Raw genomic sequence first — 20,010 nt, forward strand, 5'->3', positions numbered from 1 at the left:
GGTGATAGTTTCTACTGTACAGCAAAATGAATCAGGCATACATATACATATATCTCCTTCCTTTCGGACTTCCCTCCCATTTAGGTCACCACAGAGCATTAAGTAGAGTTCTCTGTGCTATACAGTCGGTTTTCATTAGTTATCTATTTTGTACATAGTATCAGTGTTAATGAGTCCAAGCTTGCTTTGCTCACCCAGGACAGGCCAATAAATTGGAGACAAGGTGTTGAGGCAAGGAATACAATTTTATTCTGAAAGCTAGCAGACCGAGAAAATGGCAGACTAATGTCTCAAAATAATCATCAGATGGGTCTGGATGCCAGTTTCTTTTATAGAACATAGAGGAGGGGGGCAAGGTGAGGATGTAAAATAAAAAGGCCATTAATCTTGCAAATATCTCCTGGAATGATCAGTTTTGGGGAGGGCACATATAACTTTCTTCTTTCTTGCAGCTATTCATTCACAGGTGGACAGGGTCATGTTGTCTTCCTGACCAAAGGCACTTAGGTTTTATGTTTAGGCAGAAGAGCAGGGTTCCCCGAGGCAGGACATTAAGTGTGGACACTATCCTGTCAGTGAACAGAAGCAATGGGAAGCAAAAGTTAAAGAAACAGATACAACAGATACAAGATTTTATTCTTCCCTGTAACATCAATAGTGTATATGTGTCAGTCTCAGCGTCCCAATGCCTCTACCACCCCCTTGTCTTTTTACTTTAAATTTTACAAAATGGGGTTGCATTGCTTGCTAATGAAAATTGACATTTTACTGCAAATGAATTATCAAAGTTGCAGCATTTTGATAATGGGGGAGGCTGTGCATGTGGCCGGGGGCAAGGGATATAGGAGAAACCTCTGTTATGAACCTCAGTTTTGTTCAGAACCTAAAACTGCTCTAGGAAATAAGGTCTATTAAAAATTACCTAGTAAAAATTCACCTAATTATATAGTCCTTCTAATAATAAATTCACACCTGAGAAATATTAATCATTGATAAACACATTCTGCTCTTAACAATCTAAATGACTCCAGACTAGGCTGAAATTGATTTGGATCTGACAACCATCCTCTCGAATTATCGCTGTTCCTGACTCCCATTTCCAGAAATAAGTGCTGCTGCAATTGATAAGTACTTTTAATGCCCTTTTAAAGTGACTTCTGGGACTTCCCTGGTGGTCAGGGGTTAATTCTCCCTGCTTCCACTGCAGAGGGAGCGGGTTCATTCCCTCGTTGGGGAATAGATCCTGCTTGCAGCAAGGTGTGGCCAAAAAAATTTTTTTAAGTAAATATGAAACAACTTCTCTTGATGGAGGATAGATAGATAAGTAGAAGGACGAGAGATAGAACTACAGAGATAGATAACTTCAGAGAAAACATTTAATGTAATCCTCTTATATGTCTTCTCATTGATAGAGTTTTGTTTTGACTCACACATATGGTTGTGCAGCTGGTCTTCTCCTGTTCTACAGGTCTTTCCTGTAATTTTTAGCTACGGCTTGGCATTCCATGATAATCATATACCATATCATATTTAGCCTTTTATCTATTTTACTAATACTTGTGTAGCTGGATCTTTAAAAAGAAAAAGTTTCCTACTTCGGAAGAATCTCAACAGAAACTTTAAAGTTGCAAACAGTGGGAGACATGGACTCCCATTTCCGAGAGAGCTGCTGGCCCTGCCCCTTTGGGCTAACAATTCTGTGACTATCAGCCCTTAGTACCTATATCCAGTCTGTCTAAGGGAGGGCTTGGGATTCATTGGAAAAGATGCTTTAAAAGGAAGTCCTTCAACCAATGTGGGCTGAGTGCCCACTCGTGCTGAGTGCTGTGACACATGGCTTAACGAGAAGAGACATCGTTCTTGTGGAGCTTTGATGGGGGCCTGGAGCATGCCTGAGCTTTTTTTGGTCTTGTTCTTGGAGCCCCTGGGATAGGCAGTGTAAGAACTTTTGAGACCTGTGATTGTTGGGTCCATCCAGGGCTGGTCATCCACAATGAGTGGGCAGTGGAGAGACTGGGCTGTTGGAGTTCGGCTGTATGAGGAAGGCTGCATGTTCCTGAGGGTCACAGAGAGGCTTGGAGAGGCGATGGGGCACGAGCCGTCTTTGACTCAGCCAAGAGGGTGCTCACTTAGGTGTGGAGACCCAGGAAGAAATGGATGCAGCAGGGGCAGGAGGCAGGGAAAGAAAAAGGGTCCAGAGAATTCAGGTAAAGAACAAAATGAAAGGGCTCCATGCAGAGTCAGCCAAGACTCATCAGCTCATCTGTGAAATGTGGATAGTAGTATCTCTTCACAGGGTGGTTGTGAAGATGAAAATGCTTAATACCTGAATGCACAGTACTTGGGCCAGAATGAGAGTCTGGCCCAGAAGTGTCCCTTTGTAGGAGCACTCTGCTGATGCTGTGTCAATCTGTCTTTGACACCCTGGTGGGAGACATTCAAACTCCCAGCTGTTTGTAGGCTCTTGGACCCTGCTGCCAGCTGGGTGCGCTTACCCACAAGGTCCTTGACAAGGGGAAGCTTCCCTGGGCCGGATACCTCTGCCTCTGTTCTCCACCACCGCCCTCCAGCCATGCACCCGTCCTGGGCTCCCCTCCACCTCTGGGCAGTGCTGGCGACAGTTCTTTTCCAGCTCTGCCTGCCTGGTTCTACATTTGGTCCACGGGAAATTGTAAGGAGCTCGAAAGGGGCAGCTCCCCACACCCACCCACCCACCCACCTTCAGAGTAGTCCCCTTCCTTTCTCAGGAAGGTCTGCCCACCAGTTTCCTGCCTTTAGTCTTTGTAGACCCAAGTGAGACACGTGTCATTGCTTCCCTCAGATTTCACGGGAGTCTCGTCAAGCTTTCCAAGGGGGTCCCACTGAGGTCCAGCCGGGAGAACCACTCACCCTCCTGTCACCCTTGGGACTTGGAGGAAAGCACTGGCCACCAAGCCTCTCTAGTTCTCTCCTTCTCCTTCTCCCTTTCCTCTCCAATCTCAACTCCCTAACTCATTATTCTACTTCTTTGAAAACTAGTTTTCTCATTTCTTAGCATAGTGTTCCAACAGAGGTTACGTGGTCAAGGTTCTTGGCATGTGATTGACACGTTCCCTGTCTTTGAACCCCAATTGAAACAACAATGAACATTCAATCAATTCCAAGAAAATTACACATTTAATATTCATATGTGTTAAAAATATAAATCCATGCCCGGCAATCCGTGTGTGTGCGCTTAGTGTCCGACTCTTTGACCCCATGGACTGTAGCCCCTCAGGCTCTTCTGTCCATGGAATCTTCCAGCCAAGAATACTAGAGCAGGTTGCCATTTCCTCCTCCAGGGGATCTTCCTAACCCAGGAATGGAAACTGTGTCTCTTGCATCTCTTGCATTGGCAGTCGGATTCTTTACCACTAGTGCCACCTGGGAAGTCCCTTGCCTGGGACTAATCAACCCTAAATTCTCAAGGGTGACTACCTGTGAGAAGGCAGAGAAAGTAGGAACATGAGAAGGGATTCTCAGGTCACGTAGATTGTATCTGTAACATTATGAAGTCTTGAGCTCAGGGGTGGGTGAAGAAGTGTTTGTTTTTTATTATCTATAGCTTTTTGGATGCCTGAAAGTATTTCATGTTCTGTAATATTTCATATTATATATTTAAAGAGTAAGGTGAAAAAGAGGAGACCAATTGTCTACAACTCTTTTAACAATTTGTAGTAAAGGCAGCAGAGAAATTAAATGGCATTTGGCAAGATCTGGGGAGCAGGAAGTGGTTAGAAAGTTGATCTGTGTAGTAAACAGTTGGTCCTTTGCGGAAGGTGTTCTCAAACACAAGTTCATGGGCCCCAGGCCAACAGGGAGGCCAAACAAACCCAAACTTTGGAGTTTGAAGCAGAGAAAGGTATGTGGCAGGGCAGTGCAAGGAGAGCGAGTGGCTTGTGCCCCCAAAACTTAAACTCCCTGAACGGTTCAGTGAAGTATTTTTAAAGGCCAGGTGAGGGAGAGGTGGCCAGGGTATTTGATCAGCTCCTACACAATTCTCTGATTCACTGATGGGGATCAACCCTTAGGCACTAGTAAGTCTGGGGGCTACGAGCGCAGGATCATCCAGTAGTTAATTTCTTCCATTCAGTGGTGGTTTTAGGTGGTGGTTTTAGCGTTTGAAAAATTCAGGAAATTAGCATCAGCTACTATTATCTCGGAACTTCGGAGAAGAGCTAAAGCACAGGACATGGGGGAGGGGTGTCCAGGAAGCATCCAAAGGGTTCTGTGGGCTTATCAAGACAAGAGAAAATCAGTTGTGACTTTCGTTTTCCTGAGAAAATGAAAGCTATCTCATTGGCTGCCTGCATCCCGTGGGAGCTCTTCCTCTGTTATCTCCAAAGCTGCTGTAAACGGCCTGCTTCAGATCTTCCCTGAACTCAGCCAAGCTCGAGATCAGGTCCAGGTCCTGGTTCTGGTCCACGTCTTCAGAAAGTCTGCTCTGCTGGGTAAGGCAGGGAGGGGTGGGCAGGGGCTGCTCCTTCCTGCGGCCCCCACCCTCAGGGAGCTGGTGGGCCTGGTGACTGTAGGGGAGACCCCTGTGGATCCACTGGGGAATCTCATCTGGGCGGCTGCAGTCAGAGAAGCTGGGTCTCCAGAGGGAAGGGACTTAAACCTCTACCTGTCCCTGGGCTCTTGGACTCTGGGAGCAGTGAGCCTCATCCGTGCCCGAGTGACCCTCAAGGCTTGAGGCTGGGTGGGGGTGAGATGGGCAGGCGAAGAGACAAGCAATAGGAGGAAGCGAATCAGAGCCACTCCAAGCCCATGCTTTGGAAGCCCCGAGACCTGTATCAGTTCCCGTGTACTTTGCCAAGCAAAGCTGTGTGACCTTGGATGAGTCACTTACCCTCTCTGTGCCAGGGTTTTCTCATCATAAAATGGGGATGATAATTTCCTTCTTCTCGTTGAGTTAGTAAGGAGAGGGCATGAGAACAAGAGCTTGACCAACTTGACCCGTGGCATATGCCTTAAAAACGTGATTGTTTCTGATTTCCTAATTCTGGCACCTTTTAAATGACTCCATGGAGGTTTAAGGGCGTTCTAGAAACCTGAGTTTTGGGAGGAGGGAAGCAGACCACCTCAGGAAGTAAAATCTCCTTCCACCTCCCCCATCTGCCTTCCCCTCACTCTGTCACCCCAACACCATATCTTTGGGCCCTTCCCAAGCCCGCATTCTCCACAAGCTCAGAGCAGCCTCTCTCCCCGCTGGAGCCCCTTGAGATTTTCCAGGGCAGTGGACATGTCCCCAGTTCTGGTGTCACTATCCCCCATCCAGGTTCCACTCTTTCAGCAGGTTTGGTGCTGGTCAGTTTTGGTGCCATGGAATTCACCAAGGCTGTCCGCTTAGCCTCTAACCTGGCTTCCAAGATACTGTCTGCAGGGAGCCTGGCCAAAGTGGGCGGGGCGGCCTCCAGCAGCGTCTTGGCAAGACTTTCTTCGCTGGGTGAGTGTTCCTGCTAGGGACTGGTAGGGGGCCGGGTGTCGGGTCGCCAGGGAGCACACAGGGTCCTGCTCTAGGAGCCTGGGGCGGGGAGAGTGGCATCACCCTCAGCCCGTCTCCCTCCCCTGTCCTTCCCCTTGGGCATCTGCCCTGGCTTTCTCTCTGAGAAGGGCCAGAGGGAGGCAGGACTCTAACATGCGGGACATGGGGGAGGTGGGGTGGTGGTACCGGCGATCTGGATCCCTTGCCTCTCCCATCTAGACTAAGGGACCCTGTGGCTGGGACCCATTCTCAGGCTCTCATTTCCCCAGGGATACACCCCTAGAATTTAACTCCTTTATATTTTACCTCAGTGACCAGCCAGCTTTTTGTAAGTTTGTCCTGCTAGGTTTCAAATCCAGAGCATTGATTTGAACAGAATTCTTCAATTCAGGTCCATTTCCTTCTTGCAAGTCCCATCTTTGGTTTTATTAGTCTCGCTTTTTATCTTGCCTTTTGTCTGCAATTCCCCCTCCCCAAGTCAACCTTTCTAATATGTTGAACGTGCGTCTGCTTTTCTTTTTTTTGAATTTTATTTATTTATTTTTGCTCTTTCATCTAACTTATACCATAGTGTTTCTAAATAGTTTAAATTATTTTTTATATGATATTATACATGTTTTAATGCCATTCTCCCAAATCATCTCCCCTCTCCCTCTCCCACAGAGTCCAAAAGACTGTTCTATACACCTGTGTCTCTTTTGCTGTCTCACATACAGGGTTGTCGTTACCATCTTTCTAAATTCCATATATATGCGTTGGTATACTGTATTGGTGTTTTTCTTTCTGGCTTACTTCACTCTGTATAATAGGCTCCAGTTTCATCCACCTCATTAGAACTGATTCAAATGTATTCTTTTTAATGGCTGAGTAATACTCCATTGTGTATATGTACCACAGCTTTCTTATCCATTCATCTGCTGATGGACATCTAGGTTGCTTCCATGTCCTGGCTATTATAAACAGTGCTGCGATGAACATTGGGGTACACGTGTCTCTTTCAATTCTGGTTTCCTCGGTGTGTATGCCCAGCAGTGGGATTGCTGGGTTGTATGGCAGTTCTATTTCCAGTGTTTTTCATCTACATTTTTGCAAAATAGGTGTTGCTTTTTGTTTGCACGCTTTTTAATTTACGCATAGAAGAGTGTGTGGAATATCTCATTTTATCGCTCTCCCCCCAACCCCACCCCGAGAACTTTGCTTTTGAGCCCATCAGGTCGATAGGTGAGCCTGTGCCCCTTGCTTCCAGCTGCTACACGAAGTGCTGCCATGCGCACCCACCATCACCCACCTTTCTGTGCCCTGGGGTGGACCCCGGGATCGCTCCCCCTCTGCCAATGCAAATAGTACAAGATGGAAGTGGCAGTGGGACAGGGCGGCCTGACCTCTGACCTCTGACTCCTGTGCATTCACCCTCTGTTCTTTCTCAGGGCTCACTCTGCCATCCAGCACTGCCCTGGCGGGGGCCACGTCTACCCTGGGATCCTTGGTGGGGACGCTGAAAGGCTCCTTCCTGCTCGGATCCCCCGCTGCGGCCCTGAGCACTTTGCCAGTAGGAGGTAACTAGCCCTGAGTGATACATACCCCTCCTTGGACTCCCACTCAGCACGGGAGTGGGACAAGAAAGTTAGGACCTTGGCCACAGCTGGTAATCCTTCCTTTTGATCAGAAATAAGAGGACTCCTCAGCGTATGAGAAGCAATTCATAAGATGAAATAATCAAAACTACTACTTTTTATCAAATGCTGTGATATTCTAAGGTTAGCACTTGGCATTTGGCAATTCATTTAATTCTCATAACAACCCCAGAGGATGATGATATGGCCTCTTATTTACAAATGAAGGAACCATTGTCCAAGGGCCCTGGGCTGGGAGGTGGGGTGGATGGCTGCATCCGAGCTTGGGACAGGAAGTAGAATAGAAATGTAGGGGCCTAGGCCTGGGAGGAAGCCTCGGGGCAGAGGAGGTTCTGAAAAGCCCAGAAGGGCCAGGCCCCTCTCCCCGAGGGTATCCACTGGGTGAGCCCAGCAGACAGGCCATAAGAGACACAGCACCCTCTCCTCTGGACTGTCTGTGCTTCGGGGCCCAGGCACGCCACGCTTGTCGTCCTCTCTCCTCCCTAACAGTAACACTGAGCTTCAAACACTCTAATGGGCTCTCGATCCTTGAGTCTCCAGTTCCATACCCCAGCCAGGTGGCTCACTGGTCACTTTGTTGTTGTTTAATCGCTCAGTCATGTCCGACTCTTTTGCAACCCCATGGCCTGGGGCCCACCAAGCTCCTCTGTCCGTGGGATTTTCCAGGCAAGAATATGGAAGTGGGTTGCCATTTCCTTCTCCAAAGTATCTGCCCAACCCAGGGACCAAACCCACATCTCCTGCATTGGCAGGCAGATGCCTTACCACTGAGCCACCAGGGAAGCTCTACTGGTCACTTAGGGTTTGATTTTCATACCTTCTTTACTTGCTTAACTGCCACCCCAAAGCTCTCTTCTTGGGAGGTTGGCTGAGCTCACTCCTGCACACCTTGCTGTTTTTAGAACTCCCGGTCCCCACTGGCCCCAAAGATTGCAGTCTTGGCTTCTATGGCTGCCACAGGCTAGGACCTCTGCCAGGGAGTTCCAGGAACTCTGTTTCAGGGAACCATGGTCCCGTGCTGTGAATGGCTCCAGCCACAGGAAAGCAAGGATGGTTCTGATTGGGAGAGTCTGGGGCAGCCTTCCAGAGGAGGAGGCAACAGGTGTGGCCTTGAAGAATCAGGAGCATTCAAGGCGTTCCAGCACTGTTCTCAAGTAGCACTCAAGCATCCTTCTCTCTGAGAAGGGCCAGAGGGAGGCAGGACTCTAACATGCGGAACATGGGGGAGGTGGGGTGGTGGTACCGGCGATCTGGATCCCTTGCCTCTCCCATCTAGACTAAGGGACCCTGTGGCTGGGACCCATTCTCAGGCTCTCATTTCCCCAGGGATACACCCCTAGAATTTAACTCCTTTATATTTTACCTCAGTGACCAGCCAGCTTTTTGTAAGTTTGTCCTGCTAGGTTTCAAATCCAGAGCATTGATTTGAACAGAATTCTTCAATTCAGGTCCATTTCCTTCTTGCAAGCCCCATCTTTGGTTTTATTAGTCTCGCTTTTTATCTTGCCTTTTGTCTGCAATTCCCCCTCCCCAAGTCAACCTTTCTAATATGTTGAACGTGCGTCTGCTTTTCTTTTTTTAAATTTTATTTATTTATTTTTGCTCTTTCATCTAACTTATACCATAGTGTTTCTAAATAGTTTAAATTATTTTTTATATGATATTATACACGTTTTAATGCCATTCTCCCAAATCATCTCCCCTCTCCCTCTCCCACAGAGTCCAAAAGACTGTTCTATACACTTGTGTCTCTTTTGCTGTCTCACATACAGGGTTGTCGTTACCATCTTTCTAAATTCCATATATATGCGTTAGTATACTGTATTGGTGTTTTTCTTTCTGGCTTACTTCACTCTGTATAATAGGCTCCAGTTTCATCCACCTCATTAGAACTGATTCAAATGTATTCTTTTTAATGGCTGAGTAATACTCCATTGTGTATATGTACCACAGCTTTCTTATCCATTCATCTGCTGATGGACATCTAGGTTGCTTCCATGTCCTGGCTATTATAAACAGTGCTGCGATGAACATTGGGGTACACGTGTCTCTTTCAATTCTGGTTTCCTCGGTGTGCATGCCCAGCAGTGGGATTGCTGGGTTGTATGGCAGTTCTATTTCCAGTGTTTTTCATCTACATTTTTGCAAAATAGGTGTTGCTTTTTGTTTGCACGCTTTTTAATTTACGCATAGAAGAGTGTGTGGAATATCTCATTTTATCGCTCTCCCCCAACCCCACCCCGAGAACTTTGCTTTTGAGCCCATCAGGTCGATAGGTGAGCCTGTGCCCCTTGCTTCCAGCTGCTACACGAAGTGCTGCCATGCGCACCCACCATCACCCACCTTTCTGTGCCCTGGGGTGGACCCCCGGGATCGCTCCCCCTCTGCCAATGCAAATAGTACAAGATGGAAGTGGCAGTGGGACAGGGCGGCCTGACCTCTGACCTCTGACTCCTGTGCATTCACCCTCTGTTCTTTCTCAGGGCTCACTCTGCCATCCAGCACTGCCCTGGCGGGGGCCACGTCTACCCTGGGATCCTTGGTGGGGACGCTGAAAGGCTCCTTCCTGCTCGGATCCCCCGCTGCGGCCCTGAGCACTTTGCCAGTAGGAGGTAACTAGCCCTGAGTGATACATACCCCTCCTTGGACTCCCACTCAGCACGGGAGTGGGACAAGAAAGTTAGGACCTTGGCCACAGCTGGTAATCCTTCCTTTTGATCAGAAATAAGAGGACTCCTCAGCGTATGAGAAGCAATTCATAAGATGAAATAATCAAAACTACTACTTTTTATCAAATGCTGTGATATTCTAAGGTTAGCACTTGGCATTTGGCAATTCATTTAATTCTCATAACAACCCCAGAGGATGATGATATGGCCTCTTATTTACAAATGAAGGAACCATTGTCCAAGGGCCCTGGGCTGGGAGGTGGGGTGGATGGCTGCATCCGAGCTTGGGACAGGAAGTAGAATAGAAATGTAGGGGCCTAGGCCTGGGAGGAAGCCTCGGGGCAGAGGAGGTTCTGAAAAGCCCAGAAGGGCCAGGCCCCTCTCCCCGAGGGTATCCACTGGGTGAGCCCAGCAGACAGGCCATAAGAGACACAGCACCCTCTCCTCTGGACTGTCTGTGCTTCGGGGCCCAGGCACGCCACGCTTGTCGTCCTCTCTCCTCCCTAACAGTAACACTGAGCTTCAAACACTCTAATGGGCTCTCGATCCTTGAGTCTCCAGTTCCATACCCCAGCCAGGTGGCTCACTGGTCACTTTGTTGTTGTTTAATCGCTCAGTCATGTCCGACTCTTTTGCAACCCCATGGCCTGGGGCCCACCAAGCTCCTCTGTCCATGGGATTTTCCAGGCAAGAATATGGAAGTGGGTTGCCATTTCCTTCTCCAAAGTATCTGCCCAACCCAGGGACCAAACCCACATCTCCTGCATTGGCAGGCAGATGCCTTACCACTGAGCCACCAGGGAAGCTCTACTGGTCACTTAGGGTTTGATTTTCATACCTTCTTTACTTGCTTAACTGCCACCCCAAAGCTCTCTTCTTGGGAGGTTGGCTGAGCTCACTCCCGCACACCTTGCTGTTTTTAGAACTCCCGGTCCCCACTGGCCCCAAAGATTGCAGTCTTGGCTTCTATGGCTGCCACAGGCTAGGACCTCTGCCAGGGAGTTCCAGGAACTCTGTTTCAGGGAACCATGGTCCCGTGCTGTGAATGGCTCCAGCCACAGGAAAGCAAGGATGGTTCTGATTGGGAGAGTCTGGGGCAGCCTTCCAGAGGAGGAGGCAACAGGTGTGGCCTTGAAGAATCAGGAGCATTCAAGGCGTTCCAGCACTGTTCTCAAGTAGCACTCAAGCATCCTTCTCTCTGAGAAGGGCCAGAGGGAGGCAGGACTCTAACATGCGGAACATGGGGGAGGTGGGGTGGTGGTACCGGCGATCTGGATCCCTTGCCTCTCCCATCTAGACTAAGGGACCCTGTGGCTGGGACCCATTCTCAGGCTCTCATTTCCCCAGGGATACACCCCTAGAATTTAACTCCTTTATATTTTACCTCAGTGACCAGCCAGCTTTTTGTAAGTTTGTCCTGCTAGGTTTCAAATCCAGAGCATTGATTTGAACAGAATTCTTCAATTCAGGTCCATTTCCTTCTTGCAAGCCCCATCTTTGGTTTTATTAGTCTCGCTTTTTATCTTGCCTTTTGTCTGCAATTCCCCTTCCCCAAGTCAACCTTTCTAATATGTTGAACGTGCGTCTGCTTTTCTTTTTTTGAATTTTATTTATTTATTTTTGCTCTTTCATCTAACTTATACCATAGTGTTTCTAAATAGTTTAAATTATTTTTTATATGATATTATACATGTTTTAATGCCATTCTCCCAAATCATCTCCCCTCTCCCTCTCCCACAGAGTCCAAAAGACTGTTCTATACACCTGTGTCTCTTTTGCTGTCTCACATACAGGGTTGTCGTTACCATCTTTCTAAATTCCATATATATGCGTTGGTATACTGTATTGGTGTTTTTCTTTCTGGCTTACTTCACTCTGTATAATAGGCTCCAGTTTCATCCACCTCATTAGAACTGATTCAAATGTATTCTTTTTAATGGCTGAGTAATACTCCATTGTGTATATGTACCACAGCTTTCTTATCCATTCATCTGCTGATGGACATCTAGGTTGCTTCCATGTCCTGGCTATTATAAACAGTGCTGCGATGAACATTGGGGTACACGTGTCTCTTTCAATTCTGGTTTCCTCGGTGTGCATGCCCAGCAGTGGGATTGCTGGGTTGTATGGCAGTTCTATTTCCAGTGTTTTTCATCTACATTTTTGCAAAATAGGTGCTGCTTTTTGTTTGCACGCTTTTTAATTTACGCATAGAAGAGTGTGTGGAATATCTCATTTTATCGCTCTCCCCCCAACCCCACCCCGAGAACTTTGCTTTTGAGCCCATCAGGTCGATAGGTGAGCCTGTGCCCCTTGCTTCCAGCTGCTACACGAAGTGCTGCCATGCGCACCCACCATCACCCACCTTTCTGTGCCCTGGGGTGGACCCCCGGGATCGCTCCCCCTCTGCCAATGCAAATAGTACAAGATGGAAGTGGCAGTGGGACAGGGCGGCCTGACCTCTGACCTCTGACTCCTGTGCATTCACCCTCTGTTCTTTCTCAGGGCTCACTCTGCCATCCAGCACTGCCCTGGCGGGGGCCACGTCTACCCTGGGATCCTTGGTGGGGACGCTGAAAGGCTCCTTCCTGCTCGGATCCCCCGCTGCGGCCCTGAGCACTTTGCCAGTAGGAGGTAACTAGCCCTGAGTGATACATACCCCTCCTTGGACTCCCACTCAGCACGGGAGTGGGACAAGAAAGTTAGGACCTTGGCCACAGCTGGTAATCCTTCCTTTTGATCAGAAATAAGAGGACTCCTCAGCGTATGAGAAGCAATTCATAAGATGAAATAATCAAAACTACTACTTTTTATCAAATGCTGTGATATTCTAAGGTTAGCACTTGGCATTTGGCAATTCATTTAATTCTCATAACAACCCCAGAGGATGATGATATGGCCTCTTATTTACAAATGAAGGAACCATTGTCCAAGGGCCCTGGGCTGGGAGGTGGGGTGGATGGCTGCATCCGAGCTTGGGACAGGAAGTAGAATAGAAATGTAGGGGCCTAGGCCTGGGAGGAAGCCTCGGGGCAGAGGAGGTTCTGAAAAGCCCAGAAGGGCCAGGCCCCTCTCCCCGAGGGTATCCACTGGGTGAGCCCAGCAGACAGACCATAAGAGACACAGCACCCTCTCCTCTGGACTGTCTGTGCTTCGGGGCCCAGGCACGCCACGCTTGTCGTCCTCTCTCCTCCCTAACAGTAACACTGAGCTTCAAACACTCTAATGGGCTCTCGATCCTTGAGTCTCCAGTTCCATACCCCAGCCAGGTGGCTCACTGGTCACTTTGTTGTTGTTTAATCGCTCAGTCACGTCCGACTCTTTTGCAACCCCATGGCCTGGGGCCCACCAAGCTCCTCTGTCCGTGGGATTTTCCAGGCAAGAATATGGAAGTGGGTTGCCATTTCCTTCTCCAAAGTATCTGCCCAACCCAGGGACCAAACCCACATCTCCTGCATTGGCAGGCAGATGCCTTACCACTGAGCCACCAGGGAAGCTCTACTGGTCACTTAGGGTTTGATTTTCATACCTTCTTTACTTGCTTAACTGCCACCCCAAAGCTCTCTTCTTGGGAGGTTGGCTGAGCTCACTCCTGCACACCTTGCTGTTTTTAGAACTCCTGGTCCCCACTGGCCCCAAAGATTGCAGTCTTGGCTTCTATGGCTGCCACAGGCTAGGACCTCTGCCAGGGAGTTCCAGGAACTCTGTTTCAGGGAACCATGGTCCCGTGCTGTGAATGGCTCCAGCCACAGGAAAGCAAGGATGGTTCTGATTGGGAGAGTCTGGGGCAGCCTTCCAGAGGAGGAGGCAACAGGTGTGGCCTTGAAGAATCAGGAGCATTCAAGGCGTTCCAGCACTGTTCTCAAGTAGCACTCAAGCATTCAACAGTGTTTGCCCAGATTTCAGTTAAGTCCTGCAAACTGAAACATGTCTCTCTATGTGAGGATTTACTGCTGTCTGAAGAGCTTTCTCTGGATGATTGGAGAAGGTCATATAATACCTCTGACTTCCACACTCAAGGACGTCCCTGGTGGCTTAGTTGGTAAAGAATCTGCTTGCAGTGCAGGAGAACTGGGTTCAATCCCTGGGTCAGAAAATTCCATAGAGAAGGGAATGGCTACCCACTTCGGTATTCTTGCCTGGAGATTTCCATGGACAGAGGAGCCTGGCAGGCTACAGTCCATGGGGTTGCAAAGAGTCGGACACAACTGAGTGACTAACATTTTCACTCCACATTCATAAAATACTGACCCTCTTTCAGATGAACTAACATCAGGGCCCAGAGAGCCGCTTCTTAGGAAATCCCACTTCTCTGGGTGAAGCAGGCAGGTTCCTTCCTTCCTGTGTCTCCCAGGCTGGGCAGCCCCCTCCGAGTAGGTGGACTGTGGGCTCAGGGAGTGGAGGGGTGGTGGCCAGTGTAGGTCAATTCACAGAATGTTCTTTTGGTTTCCAGCCAAGGCTGCTGCAGCTGTGGTGGGCGGAGGTGAGTCTCTGCCAGGCCAGGCTTGCCCTTGTCTGTCCCCAGGCCCTGGTACTGGCCTTGTACCTGCCCCAGCCTGCCCCAGGCCTCCTGTCCATGGTAGGGGAGGAGGCCCTGGAATGAGAATGAGGAGTTTCCATGGAAACTCGTGTGGAGGCAGCCCCCGGGGCCCAGGTTTCTTGCAGACCCTTTACCGTGTGACCTTGGATGTGGCTTTGAAATCCTCTGCGCTCAGCTTTCCTCGTGAAAGACATGCCAAGCCTGCTCTTTCAGGGTTACCGTGAGGACTACGCAGGATGACACATGTGCACAGTTTGGACACACGAGATGCACTGAGAAGCCCAGTGGCTCTGGCTTCCAAGGGCTCTGCGGCTATGCCGTGGAGGCCCAGAGTTGGGACTCAAGTGGGGCTCAGAATGTGTTCCTTGCTTTATGCTGGGCCCTCGGTAAAATTTGCTTAAAGATTTCCTCAGCAAAGACAGGAAGCTTGCAAATGTCCCCCTCCCCCTCCCCAGTTCCGGCATCTTACTAAGGCAGAAACTGAGCCCTTTCCCGAGGAAGGTCCTGCTGAGAGCCAGCACCGTGCTCCCGGCGACCCCACAGCCCTTCCCTCTGCTTTCCCCATCAGCTGGGGCTTCCCTGGACTCCTGACTGCTGACCACGCCTCCTGGAGTCTCTCCCAAGCTCAGACTTAACCTTCTCCAGACCTCCCAAAGCCCCCCAGGCTTGATGTCATGTGTATGTTTGGAGGGGGATATCCATCACCCCCTCATTCTAGCTCCTCTCCCTGTTCAGCTTCCACCGTGGCGGCTGTGCCCATGGTGCTTAGCGCGGTGGGCTTCACCAGTGCAGGAATCACTGCCTCCTCCTTGGCGGCCAAGATGATGTCAATATCTGCCATCGCCAATGGGGGTGGAGTTGCCGCCGGCAGCCTGGTGGCCACGCTCCAGTCCGTGGGTAAGTGTCCCCCGCATGGCTTGCTCGTAGAGCTGAGGGAGAAGGACAGGAGCCTCGGAGCCTCAGTGCCTCTGGCCCTGACCTCAGCCCCAGTAAGCCCCAGTCTGCCTGTCCCTTAGTATTGCCTCCGTGGTCCCTCTCTCTCTCTGGGTTTCTCTGAAGCAGATATAGGAAGGAGGGAAGATGCTCTGGCCTGCAGCTGTTCTGGGATCAGGCTGACTCCGCCCAAAGCAGATTTTCTGGGTTAGCTGGAGCATCTCTGCCCCACCTGGGGTTCAGCTTTCTTCCCTGGAGTGGGAGGCAACTCCCAGCTCTTGACTTCATCACCGGAGTTCATGCCTTTGAGTACCTGCCTGCAGCAGCACTCCCGCAAACAGAGATCCTTAGGGGCTAGGGAAAAAGAGGAGGGTTCAGGGTGGGATCTCTGGGCCTGACGCCCCTGAGCCTGCCCACCCCACTCTACTCACCCTCTGCTTCTCCCCCAGGAGCAAGCGGACTCTGCCTGTCATCCAAACTCTTGGTGGGCATCGCTGGGTCCACCCTCGTGTCCAAATTTTTGGGCCTGTAACAGTCCCCTGTCGCTCCCTCGGCAGAGAAGAGGACCAGGTGGGGTCCTGCCCGCCAGCCTGATGCAGTGAGGGACCCAGTCCTGGGGTGACAAGTGCCAAACGCTGCACCCCCAGAGGAAAATGAGAAATAAAAACGAGTTGTGGAAACAAAACAAAATGAGTTGTGCCACGCCTCTGGGTCCCTTCCTTCTTGTTGGCCTGAAGTCATTTGGGGGGAAGGCTCACCACTCTTAGAGTGACATGGTGTTGGGGTGCCCAGAGTTGGACTGAGTCTAAATGTGAAGACTGGAGGTTCCCCCTGCCTGGCTTAGGGCTGTGTGTGACCCCAAGGGGTCACCTCCACTCTGGGTCTGCATTGACCCTTCTCTATTTGGGGAGCTCATTTAAATAAACTCCAAGGTCTCAGCTAGGGTGGGTGTTAGGCACAGTGCCTGTGCAAAGTCAGGAATGGAATGCAAGGGCACTCCCTCTTTGGAGCTTCATTTGCAGGCACCCTACCCATAGCTGTTTCCTAAGTGGCCTGCCTCAGGCTCAGAAAGCAAGGACCTCAGGATGTCACCGCTTCCTTCCGAAGACAAAGTCCGGTGTTTTGGCTTTTCTTCTCCCCCAACAGCTAGAAAAGAAACCTAGTTTGTCAGAGGGGCCTGACTTCCCAGCTAGTGGCGCTAGTGGTAAAGAACCCGCCTGGCAATGCAGGAGACATAAGAGATGCGGGTTCAATCCCTGGCTTGGAAAGATTCCCCTGGAGGAGGAAATGGCAACCCACTCCTGTATTCTTGCTGGGAAATCCCATGGACAGAGAAGCCTGGCAGGCTACAGTCCATAGGGTTACAAAGAGCCATTTACGACTGAAGTGACTTAGCACACCGCACTGATCTTTCCGCTTCAGGGCCTTGGTCCCTAACTACCCTTCTCACCCCAGTATAAGGCCTTTTAGAAACTCCTTATCAGCAGGATGGGTTCCATTCCAAAACATCAGAAAATTCACTTAGGGGTTGATTCAGTCCTCCTTGCCACGAAATCTTTGAGCATGTGCTGTTGGAGAGGCACTGGGCTTGGTGCTAGGGAATTTGGCCTTCCCGAGGCAGCACTCCTAGTGGCTGGGTGGATGGACCACCAGGCATTGGTCCGCTGATGCTGGCCTCTGATGACACCACGGGCCAGCCCAGGGCTCTGGGCATGCCCAGAAGGAAGCACAGAACAGTACTGTCTTAGTCCGTTCAGGCTGCTGTAACAAAAACACTATCAAATGGGCAGCTTATAAACAATGGAAATTTATTTCTCATAGTACTAGAGGCTGGGAAATCAGAGATCTAGGCTACAGCAGATATCGGTTCCTAGGTGACTGAGTTTTCTCTGGATCCTCACATGATGGCAGGGGCAGAAGAGCACTCTATGGCCTCTTTTATAAAGACATTGTCAGCTTTAAAAAGTCAGAACCTAAAAGTTGAGAGTTGGGTTTTATTTGGTGGCAATTTTAGGACTTCAAGCCCAGGAGACAGCATCTCAAGTAACTCTGAGAGAACTGCCCCGAGAAGGTGAGGGGAGGAATCAGGTTACATAGAAGCTTGTAACAGAGGGGAGGTAGTCTGAACATCAGAAGTATTGTTGTGAATTAAAGGAAACGAGATATCTCAAGTTAAGAAATTTAGTGCTTTTCTGTGCATGGGGCTTTTCAATGTTATGGGAAGATGCAAGCGTCTGGGCTCACTGAAATCATCTGTTTCATATGCATCTCAGCTATCTGGGGCCAGTCTCCTCTGTTTTTCACATCTCAAGTTCCTCAGTGCTCACTGTAGGGACGGGCTGCAGCCCGAATGCGGCCAGACAGAGCAGGTATCCTTCTCCTTCCTAGCTGCCCTGGAGGGCTGGAATCACTGACGACTGTGACATCCTTGTTTATTGATATGGCAGGAAATGCTCCATTTCTCAGAGGGGTACAAACATTCAGACCATAGTAGGCATATTGGGGAAGGGGAGCTTGAATTCTACCCAGAGGGTTTTGGAGAAATGCTGAAGGGTTTTCAATATGACTGTGACCCTATCACAGGCCCCACACCCGCTGAACACCCTCTCCTTGGAGCCATCAGCAGCCTGCCAGGATCTCAGTTCCCAACAAGCAGAGTAGCCCCTGCTCACAGCAACTAGAGAAAGCCCCCAAACAGCAGTGAAGACCCAGCACAGTCATAAATAAGTAAAATTTTTTTAAAAAATTAACCACCCCATATTTCACAGCTTCTTGCCTTCTGAGAGAGCCCATAGTCTGTCTATTGAATATGTCTCTCTCTAAATAAATCCATTGTTACCTATCACTTTGCCTGTTGCCGAATTCCTTCTGTGCTGAAATATAAGGAACCCGAGCTTCCTTAAGTCCTGAGACCAGGTGTGTGATCTTGATTAAAAGACAGTGGATTCAAGTCCCAACTTGGGTTTTGGCTGGGTCTGAGTCCCGTCTGAGTTGTACAGTTCCAGTAGGGCATGAGGAGGCAGGGCAAATTCCCACTGTGGGAATCTAGCTAGGATGGCTTCCTGTCTTCATCAACATGGCAGAGGACTACTCTTTGCTGCTGGCAAAAATCAGAGCCCTGATCTTTGGTTGGTACATGATTCCCAGCCAAGGACTGCATTCTCAGTCCTCTTGCAGTGAAGCGCTCACAGGACTGGGTCTGGCCAGTGGGAAGTGAGTGGAAATGTATGCAACTTTCTGGGCATGCCCTTAAGGGGAGTGGGGGGCTTTGCCTTGCCCCTTGGCCTCTTCCCATGGGCTCTGCTGTCGTCAGGGGGGATGACCATCCTCCACCCTGCAGATGACAGCAGCATTTTGAGGAAGGCAGAGCAACAAGACTGCAGGAGTCTGGGCCTCCCTGAGCTGAACCACCATTCCGGCTCTTATGTGACTGAGTAACAGAGAAAGAAACCGCTCATGTTTAGGTCAAGAGGGCTTCTTTTACAATAAGCAAACGTATATTCTCATGAACACGGGGGAATCTTTTGATCGCAAGTAATAGAGAAATCAACCCAATAAAGAGAGTTACTTTTACCTGTTCCTTCTCAAAATCCCACTAAAACAACAGGAAAGGACTGAAGATAGGCTTAAACCCATATCAAAAAACAGGCTGGGAGAGAAGATGACAGTAACATAATTTAGGAGGCGGAAATCACACAGACCTGGGGCTCCACTTGGCAGTCCCAACAAAGTTGAATCTTAGGGTGTCAGTGGATAAAGGGAAAAAGAGGCAACTATGCCCTTAGGACTCCAGAACCTTGGACATCAGAGTGGTGTGTGCTACTGCAGGTTGGCAGTAAGGTGGACTGGCAGCAAGAGGGCTGGCTGAAAGTCTATTTAGGAAGCAGGCAGGCCCCCAGCTAGTCCCCTCTGGCAGACTCCTGGAAGTTTCGTTTTGGTGAGGTGAGGTCCCTGGGCCAGGAGACACCGGGAGCTTCAAACTGAGAATGAGAGTCTCCTTACATGGGTTGAGACCCTCCGTCTTCCTCACTGACAGGAACTGAGAATGCTGTAGCTAGCCTACAAAAGCCAAAACGGAGGGAGGACTGGGAATCAGACCAGCCCAAGAAAAGAAATTGCTCATGTTCTGACATCTGGAAGGAGGTGCCTGTTGAAAGGTTCATCCAGACCTCATGCAGTCTCCAAGTTGACGAGAGCCACTCCTGTGGCAAAGCCTGCCATGGTGTTGCCAAATTCCTGACTCCTTGTCCGCTGATGCTGAAGAGACAGAAAAACATGATCCAAAAGGATACATTCACCTCAATGTTCGTTGCAGCACTGTTTAAAAGTCAAGACATGGAAGCAACCTAAGTGTCCATTGACAGAGGAATGGATAAAGAAGATGTACACATACACTCAGCCATTAAAAATTATGAAATGATGTCATTTGCAGCAACATCAATGGACCTAGAGATTGTCACACTGAGTGAAATCCGACGGAGAAGGAGAGAGATCACGTGACATCCCTTATATGTGCAAACTGAAAAGAAAATACACAAATGAATTTATGTACAAAACAGACTCACAGAGGACAAACATGGTTGCCAGCAGGGAAGGTTGAGGGAAAGGGATAGTTAGGGAGTTTGGGATGGACACGTACACACTGCTATATTTAAAATGGATAGCCAACAAGGACTTACTGTATAGCACATGGAACTCTGCTCAAGGTTATATGGCAGCCTGGATAGCAGG

General features: G+C 49.4%; 1 protein-coding gene across 3 annotated transcripts; it reads left to right on the forward strand.

Moving 5' to 3' along the window:
* The first annotated feature begins 4,316 nt into the window (after window positions 1-4,316).
* LOC133234531 (interferon alpha-inducible protein 27-like protein 2B) lies at window positions 4,317-15,972 on the forward strand. Of its 3 annotated transcripts, none has more exons than XM_061395194.1 (8): window positions 4,317-4,469; window positions 5,297-5,464; window positions 6,931-7,059; window positions 9,621-9,749; window positions 12,312-12,440; window positions 14,260-14,289; window positions 15,082-15,243; window positions 15,729-15,972. In XM_061395194.1, the coding sequence occupies exons 2-8, from the start codon at window positions 5,341-5,343 to the stop codon at window positions 15,809-15,811; spliced, it is 786 nt and encodes a 261-aa protein (XP_061251178.1). In that variant the 5' UTR covers window positions 4,317-4,469; window positions 5,297-5,340; the 3' UTR covers window positions 15,812-15,972. The 3 variants fall into 3 exon arrangements, with proteins under 3 accessions (XP_061251178.1, XP_061251177.1, XP_061251176.1); XM_061395193.1 differs by having other exon boundaries at window positions 4,319-4,469; window positions 5,315-5,464; XM_061395192.1 differs by having other exon boundaries at window positions 4,320-4,469; window positions 5,312-5,464.
* Window positions 15,973-20,010: the final 4,038 nt, after the last annotated feature.

This window comes from Bos javanicus, chromosome 21, assembly GCF_032452875.1.
Source record: "Bos javanicus breed banteng chromosome 21, ARS-OSU_banteng_1.0, whole genome shotgun sequence".
Lineage (NCBI taxonomy): Eukaryota > Metazoa > Chordata > Mammalia > Artiodactyla > Bovidae > Bos > Bos javanicus.

Excerpts from the sequence above, each read along its gene's own strand:
- LOC133234531 (XM_061395194.1), top strand. The coding sequence starts at position 5,341 with ATGGAATTCACCAAGGCTGTCCGCTTAGCCTCTAACCTGGCTTCCAAG. Across the intron at positions 12,441-14,259 it reads GAGCACTTTGCCAGTAGGAG|CCAAGGCTGCTGCAGCTGTG; the intron begins GTAACTAGCCCT and ends TTTGGTTTCCAG. Across the intron at positions 15,244-15,728 it reads GGCCACGCTCCAGTCCGTGG|GAGCAAGCGGACTCTGCCTG; the intron begins GTAAGTGTCCCC and ends CTTCTCCCCCAG.